This window comes from Alosa pseudoharengus, unplaced genomic scaffold (genome assembly GCF_046254945.1).
Source record: "Alosa pseudoharengus isolate Yale_2024_CS ecotype anadromous, Long Island Sound unplaced genomic scaffold, YU_APseudo_1.1 YU_APseudo_1.1_scf_1, whole genome shotgun sequence".
Lineage (NCBI taxonomy): Eukaryota > Metazoa > Chordata > Actinopteri > Clupeiformes > Clupeidae > Alosa > Alosa pseudoharengus.
In genome coordinates, this window is record NW_027468564.1 from 25260720 (window position 1) to 25274362 (window position 13643).

At 41.9% G+C, this 13643-nt stretch overlaps 1 protein-coding gene across 1 annotated transcript in view; it reads left to right on the top strand.

The window, feature by feature from the left end:
- The first annotated feature begins 485 nt into the window (after positions 1-485).
- Positions 486-13643, top strand: part of LOC143117671 (adhesion G protein-coupled receptor E3-like) — a 48329-nt gene continuing 35171 nt past the window's right edge. Inside the window, exons 1-2 of the mRNA XM_076279283.1 lie at positions 486-534; positions 13583-13636. Coding sequence (XP_076135398.1) covers positions 486-534; positions 13583-13636 — 103 coding nt within the window. The remainder of the gene's footprint in view (positions 535-13582; positions 13637-13643) is intronic.

The following is a 13643-nucleotide window of genomic DNA, read 5'->3' on the forward strand; positions in this document are numbered from 1 at the left end:
AGACCTGCATTTAACATCTCAGCCTGCTATTAAAATCCTTAAATCCATGGACGTATCTTGGCTATACTTTTGAGGTAAAAACAAAATGTCACTTTTAATTTGCATAATCATTTGAATGAAACTGCTGCTGCTCTCTCTCTCTCACACACACACACACACACACACACACACACACACACACACATACACACACACACACACACACACACACACACACACACACACACACACACACACACACACACACACACACACACACACACACACACACACACACACACACACACACATACACACACACACACACACACACATACACACACACACACACACACACACACACACACACACACACACACACACATACACACACACACACACACACACACACACACACACACACACATACACACACACACTGTGGGGTGCCAAACCATACCTCCAGGAAACACACAGCCCTGCTCTGTCATTCAGTGCCAAACCAGATGTCCATGAAATACCTCGGTATGAGGATGGCCCCCGCTCTACGTCTTTGTAAGTGTTCGGATTTATTATTAGTAGTTTACCTTAGTTTATTATTATTATTATTATTATTATTATTATTATTATTTGTGTGCTGCTAAAATAGTTAAATGTATAAATGTATAGTGATGATGAAGTGGAGGAAAGATAAAGCGCTAGTCACCTTGTGTTTCCTGTGTACTTTTGTGAACTGGGTCAGATACAAGCAATGTGTATGTTAAAAAGCCTTCACGGCAGAAGGTATTTATTTATTTTGTGGGGGGGGGGGATAATAAACTGGATGAGAGATATTGTGACAGCAACACACATGTGAGCTGTCTCTCTCTCCCTCCCTTCCTAACACATTTCCCATTGGAGGACGTCCTTCACACAACTGCTTACTCGGCCACCACTACATTGGGCCTATGCGTAGGCTACAGAGCATTCTACAGAGCATTCTACAGAGATAAACACAGAGCTATCCGTGTTGCCAAACGTGTTCATGTGTCTTTACTTAAAAAAGAGTTATATTTAGAGATCAGTTGAATTTGAAGCTGGGTTCTATCTTATGTCATGATTTGAGATGAACCATGTTTTGTTCCCACAATGAGTGTGTTACAGACATCCCAACCTGCAAAGTAATTTCAGGGAGGTATCACACTAACCGCCCTGCCCCCCCCCCCCCCCCCCCCAGTCTAGTCAGTACCCCAAATAAGGAAGGAAGGAATCTATACTGTAGATAGAAATTGTGAAAAATGTAGATTTTGGTAGTTTGGTCTTTTCATGTAGCCTTGGCAACTAGTCATCTAGTAGCCTAGGCTATAGGCCTGAATAATGTGCACATGAATTGACATGGGCAATGCTAAAGTCACTGGTACAAACAGTGCAGCATGCAAGACTAGGCCTATCATTATTTTGTACTCTTACGAGACAAGGGTAGCCTACACTTTGAAATGGGTCTTACATTTTTCTTTTTTTGAGGCACTGACTCTGCCATGACGCTCCTGTTCCTATACACTGAACTGATTAATTAAGTTTGGGAGAAAGGAGATAAAAGCCCGCCTACACTGAAAACTGATTGGTTGATTTAGCGAAACAGGCCAATCAGGACGCTCAGGCACACACACACCACCCCTCTCTCTCCCCCCTGTCGTGTGCGCGCTACACTCAGATGCACACGTAGTCTCGCATGCGCGCTCTTGTTCGCTCGCTCTAGATTCCGGGAGATTTTATCTAATTTGCGGGCATCAGGGAGCCGCTATCAATATGCGGGAGACTCCCGGAACTTCCGGGAGACTTGGGATGTCTGGTGTTAGGTATTGAACATGCATACAGTATTAGTGGTTCCATGTCACACATTCCCCTCCACAATTAATGTTTCTGAATACTGTGGCACAACATATTCAGAATGTTTACTGACAAGACTTCATCTTGAAGTCTTTAATCTCTAAATTATCTTCCACTAAAATTGATATGACGATACTAAGTAAATCGGAATATCTACTCTCAGAACATGCCTCCACCTGGGCAGATTCCTGTAGGCCCTAGATGGGTGAAGCCTGGCTTACCCACATGGAGACAGGCTTTGTGAGCACGGACCCAAGCATGGTTGTACAAAATGGTTCCCGCTTTCTTGGCACCCAACATTACTAGGCGATTAGTGCAGTCGATTAATGCAAAAATAGGATGATAGGGAAAACATAATTCCAGCTATAAGCAATCAATAATGAATACTGAATATTATATTATAATACAATATAAACGTGCAGTGAGCAGAATTTAAGCATGGCTGCATGTGACATTTCTTACGGATCAAAATGGCATAAACCTATCAGCTGTTTTGAGTCAAGGCTATATGCTTAGCCTATTGGGTAACTTGATGAGAGACAAACCATTGTGTGAAATAATGCATCATCATATGACATGTGCAACGATATGTGGCTCAAAAACTGGTCTCTGGTAGGCAGCATGTGACATCACACTCTATCTGCCTCTTGTTGTCTGTAGCTGATCATGCTTCCTTGTGTGGCATTATCAAGCGTCCTTAAATTCGGGACCATTATCGCTTGTTTATATTTGAGACCTTGCAGTCGGAATTGTCGTTTGTTTATTCAAAGTCTGCAAACTGTCCAAATTAGCCTGGGCTATTCCAAGTGTCAGTTTTTTGCACATCATGTTTTACATGGTTTTGAATAGCCAGTGCATATCTGTGTTTGTTGGTGTGTTGTTACAAATTCCGCCGACTCATTGTAATGAAAGCAAACTGCATTTAGTAAAATCCGCTGACTCATTTTAATGCAGGTACACTGCATCATTCAGGGAGCCTTTATTGTTGAGATCAGACATAATAATCACCCACACACATATTGCACTCGCTTAACCTTTTACCCGCGGATTCAATTCTGCCAAAAGGCCTGCTTATCCTCTCAGGTAGCCCACAGTGCTGTGTGAGTGAGAGAGGGCGGGTGGGGAGTGGCTAGAGCAGTGAAAGCCAATGTGTGCTTCTTTTACCAATATATAATGATATCTTTTGCATTTCTTATCCAAACAACGTCAAACTTGACACTGCACTTATTCGTTCCTGTAGCAAGACACCTGTCAAGTTTTAAATCAATCGAACTATCGGTTCGAGAGATATGCGAGTAGCAATCAGGCACACACATACACAGACATACAGACGTTCCTGCAATTTATAGATAAATTCTCCCTGTGTTTATATTCAGTAAGACAGTTTGTGTGGCTGGTAATGTCTGGATGTTTCTGTTCTTTTTTGTGGCAAAGCTGATCTACAAGATCTCATCTCAGTATTCTAATGAGAATAATGAAGTCTCACCCTTTCCTGGAGTATGCTGGCAGACAACCCTGATAACTTACTGACTTAAAACTTTGCTCTTTTCCCATCATCCATCATTAGGGCCCTCAGTCTTACGAGTCTATAAGTGACTCAAGTAAGTTGCTATCATCACATTTTTTGTAGTGGAACATGTCGTGTAATGGGAACTGATGCACTATCTCTGAGTCTGTGGACCTCAACTGAGAGACGATGTATTCAAATTCCAGGCATGTCCAGGAACCATGAATGCACGATCTGGTCTCTTAGACACAGTACCACATCTTAGTACTTTGTACTTTAGTACTTAGTACTAAACTGCCTTAGAAGCATGCCCCCCCCCCCCCACACACACACACACACACACAAACACACACATCTATTGGCATCTCTCTCTTTCTCTCTCTTCCACTAATTGTCAGTGAAATAGAAGCCTGGCAATAGTAATCATCCATACAAATAAAACAGCAGAGAACATATATTCCTGTAAAATATGGATGAAAGAACTACCACATAACTGAGAGTAGGCCTAGTCATCCTCATGAACACACAGAAAGTAATAGTTGCTTCATAACCACCTTATAGTCACTGTGGTTATTCAAATGAGGCCTTTGCATAAATAATGTGTGCCTCTGTGTGTGTATATATGTGTGTGTGTGTGTGTGTGTGTGTGTGTATGTGTGTGTGTGTGTGTGTTTGTGTGTGTGTGCATGTTAGTGTGTGTGTGTGTGTGTGTGTGTGTGTGTGTGTGTGTGTGTGTTTATTCAATGAGTGTGTGAGGCTATTCAAATGAGAGACACATTCACAGTTTCTAGCCACATTAGCTGTGCACCAGTGTGGACAGTAAGATTTGACTGTTATTTTAACATTTTGTTTCAGTGTCTTTTATCACTGACCTTACACCCTTCCAAGCTCTTCATATTTTGTGATGCTGGCAGGGTAATCTTAAAATGTATTACATTCATTTGTACTTTCTTACAAGCCTACACAGTTATTTACAATGACAAAGTAAAGACACATTTCTGAAGTGTTTTGTTAAGCTAAGACAGAAATAAGGAAATACAGTAAAAATGAATGCACTGCACATGATTACTGGCCTAAGCAAGTAAACATGTTGCAAGATCAGAATATGCACAATGTATTCACAACTTACGGGGCAGCCGTGGCCCACTGGTTAGCACTCTGGACTTGTAACCTGAGGGTTGCCGGTTCGAGCCCCGACCAGTGGGCCACAGCTGAAGTGCCCTTGAGCAAGACACCTAACACCTCACTGCTCCCCAAGCGCCGCTGTTGTGTATTTCACTAATTCACGGATTGTGTTAAATGCAGAGACCAAATTTCCCTCATGGGATCAAAAGAGTATATATACTTATACATGATTGGCACAATGGATTCACATGTCAACTTTTGGCAGCTGCAGGGGCAGAATACTGTATATGTAGACGACAGCCATGCTGGCATTACAAAATCACCCCATATGGGCGATTCTTTGAGTGCTGTGTCTCCTCATTAGAAAGTCTCTGGTGTATCTGTAGTTTCACTAGATCGCCGTCGGTATGATTGCTATGCTTGAGTGTAAGTTAACTGCATGTTTGGCATGGTAGCAGGCCATGGTCCTGGAATGCCTGAAGCGGAGATCACGATAGAGCGATGGCCGCTTGCACCCCAAAAGAGCAGAAAGAAGGCCGCTACCGAAATACATGAGCGCTTACTTAGCAAGTCGTAGATCTGCTAGATTGGAGCGGATGTAGGACTTACTGACAGGCATCTGAGGACCCACGGCTCTGTATTTGATTTGCTGCTCTGATAGGCCGTTGCACGGAGTCGTAGTAGCAGTTCCTATCTTGAATGAATGACGCAGAGTAGCGATTTGCGGGAAAACCATATTTTACTAGGATAGATTTAAAAGAGTCTGGAACCGGTGACGAGTGATGGGTACCCCTTCGTCTGAAATGAAGAGCGGTCCAGTAGGCGAAGCTAGAGCTGACCAATATGAGTTAAAAAGGCTGAAGATCTGAGGCAGAGTTGAATATGAATACAGGGTGTCCTTTTTGTAAATAATAGGTTTCCTCCGTTCGGTGGTAAAACGTCCTGGTCTAACTGCTCGAGATCTGCATGCATGGGTGGACATCGGGAATGGAATGATACGAAGGGCATGTAAACTCACTACATCTCAGCAGCCCAAAGCGGGCCACTAAAAACATGACAGAGAGGAGGAAATCAGAGTGCTGTGACATAAACCCCTTGCAAAGTATAGCGGGGCAGGCTGCAGGTACGCTGGAGTGGTATCTTCGTTGCACTGGCTTGGGGCAGCAGCGTTCGTGGGAATGATGGGTGTCGGGGCCTGGTGGAGCCGATGCAGCATTTCTCGGGGCTCAGTGGAGCTGTTGCCGCGAGGGTCTCTTAACTTGCAGAGCTTGGAGTCAATTTCAATTAACTTTAATTTCAATTTAATTTCACTTATAGAGAGGCAAAACATTACACATGTCTCATGGCGCTTTACAGAGTGTTAGACAATCAAAGTAAAGAAAAAAAGGCCCATGGGTAATAGGGGCAAGGAAAAACTCTGTAGAATTATGATACATATAGGAAGAAACCTTGAGCAGATCTAAGATCTCAAGGACCTGACCCATCTGCCTAGGGTCAGTTAGAGAACAGTAAGGTCTGTATACATGATAAATGCAGTTAGTCAGATGTAGAGAATAGAACATGGTGTTTAAAGCCACCTGAGGTGTATGTTACAAGAAGTGGGATGGTTACATATCTGATATGATAATGCATAAATCCTATTTAGTGTCAGAAAGTTCAAATAGTCCAGTGTAGGAAATGGAATTGTCCAGGGGGATTATGAGTTGTCATAGGGCAAGTGGTGGGTCGCTAGGCTGTACGGGCCAGGAGTACAGGCAGAGTTGTCATAGGGCAAGTGGTGGGTCACTAGGCTGTACGGGCCAGGAATCCAAGTAGGGGGGACAGTAATAGAAGATGATAGGGCAGTTGTAGGGATAGGACTTCAGGTGAGATGAAAACCAAACACACGGATGGCTGATGACTGGTGATGGTATACCTCAAAAGTGAGGTAAGGGGGAAGAAAGAGAGATGTAGAGTGGGTTAGTATTACTATAAATCAAAATGGTTAATATCAATAAGTATATCAATGGTATATTGAAGCAGCATAACTAAGGTGAAGGGTAGTCGGCACCAGCGCAGGTGTGGTCAGTGATTTTATCCATTGGTCCATTCCAAAAATCCCTGAGGTGGGTGAAGTTCCACACTGCACCATACCTAACTATGGGAGGCACTAAAGAGGTATGTTTTAAGTCTAGATAGGGAGGGTGTCTGCTTATCGAATTGAGGGAGGGAGATTATTCCAGAGGAGGGGTGCATGGTAGCAGAAAGCTACTGTAGTTTTTGAGATTCTTGGGATCACAAGAAGTCCAGTATTCTGTGATCGTAGCAGTCTGGGTGGGTTATATGGGACTAGGAGATCTTTACTATATTCTGGTGCCTGGCCATTTATGACTTTGTGTTAGAAGTAATATGTTGAAGTCAATGCGACTTTTAACAGGCAGCCAGTGTAGAGATGCTAGGATAGGGGAAATATGTTCATATTTTTTAGTCCTAGTCAATGTGTGAGCAGCTGCATTTTGTATAAGCTGTAAGCTCTTTAGACAGGTATTATTGCAGCCATTACATTAATACACATGATTAGATGTTAAAATCCCTTGTGCCCAAAATCCAAGGTAAAAACACATTCAGAAGCCCCTACTCAAATTAACTTTAAAAAGCACGCTACCCACAAATCTGCCAACAAATGGTCACAAACACAAGACAAATGGTCACAAACACAAGACAAATGGCCCATCCAACAGCCAGCATATAGAGCAGTGGTCCCCAAACTTTTTCTTCCGAGGGCCAGCTCACTATGCCTGGCGCTAATAGAGGGCCAGCTCACTATGCCTGGCGCTAATAGAGGGCCAGCTCACTATGCCTGGCTCTAAGAGGGGGCCAGAGACTCAGAGTATATCAGTAACCATAAATAGCTTAGTGCTGTGAACAACAACAATCTACCTTAGTTGAATATTCCATTACATTTAATCATAGGCTACTGCAATTTAATACCATTGTTAGCTGTGTTTATATTGCCATCATGCCATGTAAAATGTAGCTCAAATGAAATGAAATTAAATGAATACTAATAAAAAGACTTTAGCATTCCCAAAAGTATTAGCAGGGAGTCCCAAAAGTATATCTTATTTAAAATGAACTCTGAACTCTATGTCTTTGCATACACAGCTCAAGTTGTGAACAAGCAATATCCTACAAATAATTTAAAGTTCTCAAACTATGAGAGTTTTATGAAGTGCTGGCAAAAACATCAGGAATGACCACCATTCTAACTTTCACTCACCTGATGAGAACTTTGTGAATTGCGAATTTGGATGAACATTTGACCGAGTGAATAAAAAATAGAAATAGTTATCCCAAGAAGTCCCAGAAATATGAATTGAATAGAAGTCAGTTAGTTATTAAAAATTAATTGATAAACTTTTAAAATACTTTGAGCACTGATGCAGTCAGCATAGGCCTCTTACATTGTTTGCAGGTAGGCCTACATTTCATTCCGTTTTCGATGGTAAACGCAAAACAGCGCCAAGACAACCACCAGTGGACAAAAAGAGTATTACACGTGTACTGTTAAGACCCGCCATAGAGAATGAATGGGGGAAATTACGGATGTTATAGTTTGACGATGTCGTACTCCCCTGCGGGCCAGATGCTATATACCACGGACATGTTTTGGGGGGCCACCCAAAATGAGGTGGCGGGCCGTAGTTTGGGGACCACTGATATAGAGCATTGCACTAGTCTATCCTTGGGGTGACAAAAGCATGGATTAATGTCTCAGCGTCTGGTAAGGATAAGGACTATAAGGATAAAGTGTTGGTGATCTGTTTTATGTCATTATTTAGTGATAGGTCCCAGAATCTCGACGTTGTCTCTCACAACTCCCGCCTCCTGCTCGCTGATTGGCTCGGAGTCGAATTCTCCGTTGCGAGTGAGGCCAATGGCCTGAATCCCAGACGGAGTCGTGGAGGGAGATGAAAATCAAAGTACGTAGGAAGGCAAGGCCAGGCTAAGTTGTGTATCATTTGCATAAGAATGGAAATTAATGCCATGTTTCCTAATTTCAGAGTCTAGCAGAAAGGTAATTTTTCATCACTAAATAAAAAATGGCATTTATTTCCATAAATCACACACCACATATTTCTGTAAATTGCTCAGCCCCAGAGTATCCCTCCAACATGGCAATGATATTGCCAGATTCAGGACAGTCTGTCCTGCACACACATGAAATGCATGTAGAGCTATGAGCTTGCTGTGGTGAGATACATGTCAAAATATAAGAATTTTTATAATATGCTTTTTATATTTTCAAAATAAAATCAATGCTAGTACTAATACATGAAATGATCTGGATAGCCTAGACTAAAAACAGCTTAGGGCTCTAAGGGTTAATGCCTATCAAATTTTCAACTCTACTTAAACGACTGTGATACATGCCCTGATAGCACTGAATTATCTATAATCTGTGTAGGGTCAGTGTAGGGGAGTAGAGCTTGCAGTAGTAGACCACGGGATCAGTGTAGGGGAGTACAACTTGCCGTTGCAGAGCTCAGGGTCAGTGCATTGGAAATGAGGATGATGTAGTTGCAGTGGCACGTGATTCGAAGATTTGTGAGGGATTCATGGGTTGACATACCAAATTACAATCTACAATTCTGCTTGTTTAGCAAAATCCTTAGCCAGGGTAATGGAGTGCATAGCAGGGATCGTCCATGGGTCCTGGGACTCAGTGGAGCTGTTTCTGCATGGTCATTTGTGTCATGTGTCCTGTACGACTGGCCGAACACCTGCTGCCCAGTGCTTCAGTGGTAGCAGACATGTACACTGAGGCTCTGGGAGCCTCACTCTCAGGGAATCAACATTTAGCACAGACCCATTCCGGAATGAACAAGACAGACTCGAAGCCGAAGCAGAAATTGTTGAGGCCTTCCCCGACCTGTCCATCATTTTAGACAATGTGGTTAACAAAAACTTTGCAATTTTCAATTACGCACTTTTTAAAACACTGAATGTTACTGAGAGGTACATGTTTTAATGAAATAAAGAACTTATAAACACTACACATTTTTTTTTAATTAATGAAATAATGTTACATGTTAATTTATTACTAAAGGATATTTAATAATTTAAGATTTTTACATAACAATTCCGGTTACACTTTATTTTCGCTTCTTAAGAAAACAGGAGCTGAATAGCAGCCAAGGCTTCATCTAACCCCACCACTGAATGAACGTCAAAGACAGCCCCTCTGCACTTCGGGCAGTAGTCATGTTCCTCCATCCACCTGTCCACACACACACTGCATCCTAACAGGCTTCGGCAGCACTCACCAAAAATGGGTTCCTACATCATTTCTGCAATTGTAGAACAAATGTAAAATGCAACAGTAGTATCATAGGTAACTCAGCATAGGGAGTCTACAGTAGTCCAAAATGTCCAAGGGACATACCTGTACAAATTAGACAGCTGAAGGCAGTCAGGCTCTCTTAGCTTTCTGGACACAACTTCCAGATTGTCCTCCACAGACACAGTCTGGTTGCTGTAAAGTATGTGTGAGCACTCATTCAACCAGCACAGTATTGATGTCATACATAACTAGAACTTGTCAAAATCTTTCAGGCATCTACACATACACATATGCTACATACATAAATCACCAGAAAAAAATGTATAGACTTTGTCTGTTCAGCTGGTACCTTTCTCGCCTTCTTTTGTGGCTTCGCAGCCTTTCAATTTCTGCCTCGGGCACAGCAAAGACCTTTCTGGCATGTTGATCGCCAGAAAGCAGAACCTGTGTTGGGTATCCAGAGAATGTTATTGTTATAAAATGACCAGTACAGTATTTTGTGAAGTTTTGTTAAAAGGGTATATTAAAAAGGCTAGGTACTGCCCATAGAATCGAAGGGGTGGGATATTCTCAATGCATGTTTAATCCCATCTAAAGAGTATAGTTTGTGTTTAATAAGCTTTCCTGTCATAATACAGGCTAAATGTATAGGCAGCTCCCCTGACACATGTTTTAGTCACAGTCTAGATGACCTCAGAGGTCAAACTGAGAATGTCTCCACATCTTAAATTAAAGCTTAGGTGATCAAGAACAAACCCTGAAAGTTGCATGCTTCTTTCATTTTTTGCACAATTATATGTTTAATAGCTTCAGTAATGTGGTCCTGGTGAAAGTAATTGCCCCAGGCCTAGTCTGTACCAAATTCCAGCATTATTTTTTCCTATGGACAGCACCTGATGACCTTAGACAACGAGGAAATGGATCAATTGGCCCTGAATGTGAAAAAAAGATCATACCTCTTGTGCCATCAGAATCTACAAGTTGATTTCCTTGGCAATCAACCAAAATGAGATTCTCTTGGCCCAAAGCTTAATTAACCTTAGAGATGCTTGGCACCGTGGCCTCAAATTCAGAGAATTTGACTGTGACAGCTCTTGTTGTCACCGGTTTTCCGTCAATTATATCTGCAATCAGGATACTCCTGAGAGAAAGAGTAAACATGTGTCTGCATTACAAAAATAGTCCTCTTTGAAATTATCCAAGTGCAAGAGTGCTCACATATGGGAGAATGCCATTTTCACAATTCAAATAAAAAATAAAAAAACCTGGTTGGAAACAAGTGAAATGTGCATAAAAACTCTAATGCACGAAGATATTTGATTCGCTAGAGAGGGTGGATTACCCCGATCCGCATTAAGGTATAACGTGAATAAAGTTGATGGAAACAGTTAAGACAAAACTCACTTCTGCATCATTTTGGGCCCCGAAGGCCTCGGAGAGATCCCTGCTGCAAATGGAGTACTGGAGGGGTGCCGGAACGCAAATTGCGCCTAAGGGCTTGCACTTGGCCGGCTGGCCCCATCCTCTTCAGTGGCATCACCATTGACCTCATAATGTCCCCCTGGCACCATTTGGTCTTTCTCAAATATGCCATCCTCTGATGGCAGGAACACCTGGTTATAGTCATCTGGTAAAAATATTGATGACTCCTGAACCTATGTTAATAAGAAATAATAATTCAATAATAAACAGCTTATTATAATATCTCAATCCAACTTCCAAAAACAGAATGGCATGCACGAAAGATCATCATTCTCAGACAAAGAATATGGTATAACTAGAAAATGATATCTCTGGGCCCCAAACACTAGATCAGGGGTGTCAAACTCATATTAGGTAGTGGGCCGGATTTGTTGGAATGAAACCTCGTGGTGGGCCGTCATGGTCATTGTCATCATTTTCTGCATGGGTATCAGAATGTTATTTGATGATATCACTTATGAGCAAACACGTACAAATAATGTACTGCTGTCATATACTGCTCTTTCTCTCTTGAAATGCCCTATTTCCATGTTAGTTTTCCGCTTCTTCCATGCTGAGGATGGTTTGTAGTGCTAGGTTATCAATGTATCATATCATAGAGATATTGCTTATTACACATTGTTGAAGACAACTGGTATTTTTTCCTAATTTTCCCTTCCTACCTAAAACATCTGGGGGGCCGCATGAAACCTGCAGGCGGGCCTTATGTTTGACACCCCTGCACTAGATCAAGGGCTCCTACTACGCCTACTGTAATTCCACTCAACCAATCAGAGATTACCACAGCATTTTGGCGCGAATCGCTTCCCTATATATACCGGATGGACTAAGCTTCATCAAATGGCAGGGACTGGATTATGCCTTGCACTCGTCTTTTCTTCAGAGAACGGTTCGCATTGTCTATGTGAACTGTGATGAATCAACAATCTCCAGCTCTCGAATTTTAACAAACTGAATGCCACAACTAAACTTAAAAAAAAGGCCTATGTCTAATATGTGGATAGGAAAAGTTCTGAGCTACAGAATAACAACCCATAGTGCTAACCTAATGTCAAGTAGCCTAATGTGTGGAGACGGGATAGAAACAGACTACACTACAAATCGCGTTGAGGATAACTATTTATTTAGCAGCGTTGGTCAAGTTACTTGGATATTGGTAGTTAAGCTACAGCCCAACACTGTTATTTAGTTAGCGATTAGACTAGTGTGGCCAATCTATATTAGGTCAAATGATTAACGGCAGATAGGGACGTCCGATGAGACCCTTCAACCAACAAATCACTTTTAGGCTAGGCCTACGTTACCTTATAAAGTCCGTCTATGACAAATCGCGACAACAACAACAACAACAATTAGGCCTATAACAAATAATCTTAGCAGCTACCATAAATTGGCTTGAAAAATGAAAACTGTAAATAAATGGATAGGCTACGCTACGCCACTGCGATATGATCTGTCAGGTAACGTTAGATGGAGTTTGTGAGGTAAAAAATTCAGCTTTTTAACAACAGCAACAAATTTAGTCTTACCTTGAAAATTAGGGCGATTTTCCCCAATTACAGGTCATCTGGCCTGAGATGAAGCCGCCTTGTGCCTCGAAAAAGGAGGTAGGCCTAGCTGTCCATTTCACAATTTTTATTTGTCTGATGACTGACGGACGGAATGAATGACTTGACAGTTGACAGATGGGCTTTAACTTCGCACTCCAGAATGTTTCGGTCATCTCCTAGGCGACCGACCATTGTTTCATTATCCCGGTTTCTGAAATCCAAAACAATGGTCGTTCGCCTAGGAGATGACCGAAACATTCTGGAGTGCGAAGTTAAAAGTGTCTGTTTCTGTTTCTGGTTTTTCTGTTTTGTTTTTTTCCATTTCGTTTTTAAACGAAAACAAAAAAACACACCGTTTTTTCTGTTTTGGTTTAAAACCCGAATAATGAATAAACAAACCATACACGGATTCTTACCTCAGCAAAATGAGCTTCTCTCCATTATGGTCAAGGGGAAATGGCAGGAGCTTGGAAACAAAATGGGCACAAATGTGTTATGTTGCCTAGATACAGGGGTTGTCTCACATTACCCAGTGTCTCACGTTACCTCACTCTCCCCTAAAAGGGTGTTATACAGACACATCGTTGGATTATACTGTATACCTGTGTATTACATTTTAAAAAGCATTGCAGGAGCATCTGTTTTGTTTCCTTTCATTGTCGAGCAACCCACTAGCACTGGCCCACTAAGCTAATGCCATCATTGTCTTTTACTTTATAAGTATGATAATGTCATATCTCTTTTCAGCATGGACGATTATGCTTGTCCTTGCACTGGGTCATGTTGGCTTTGCAACTGCTGGTAAGTA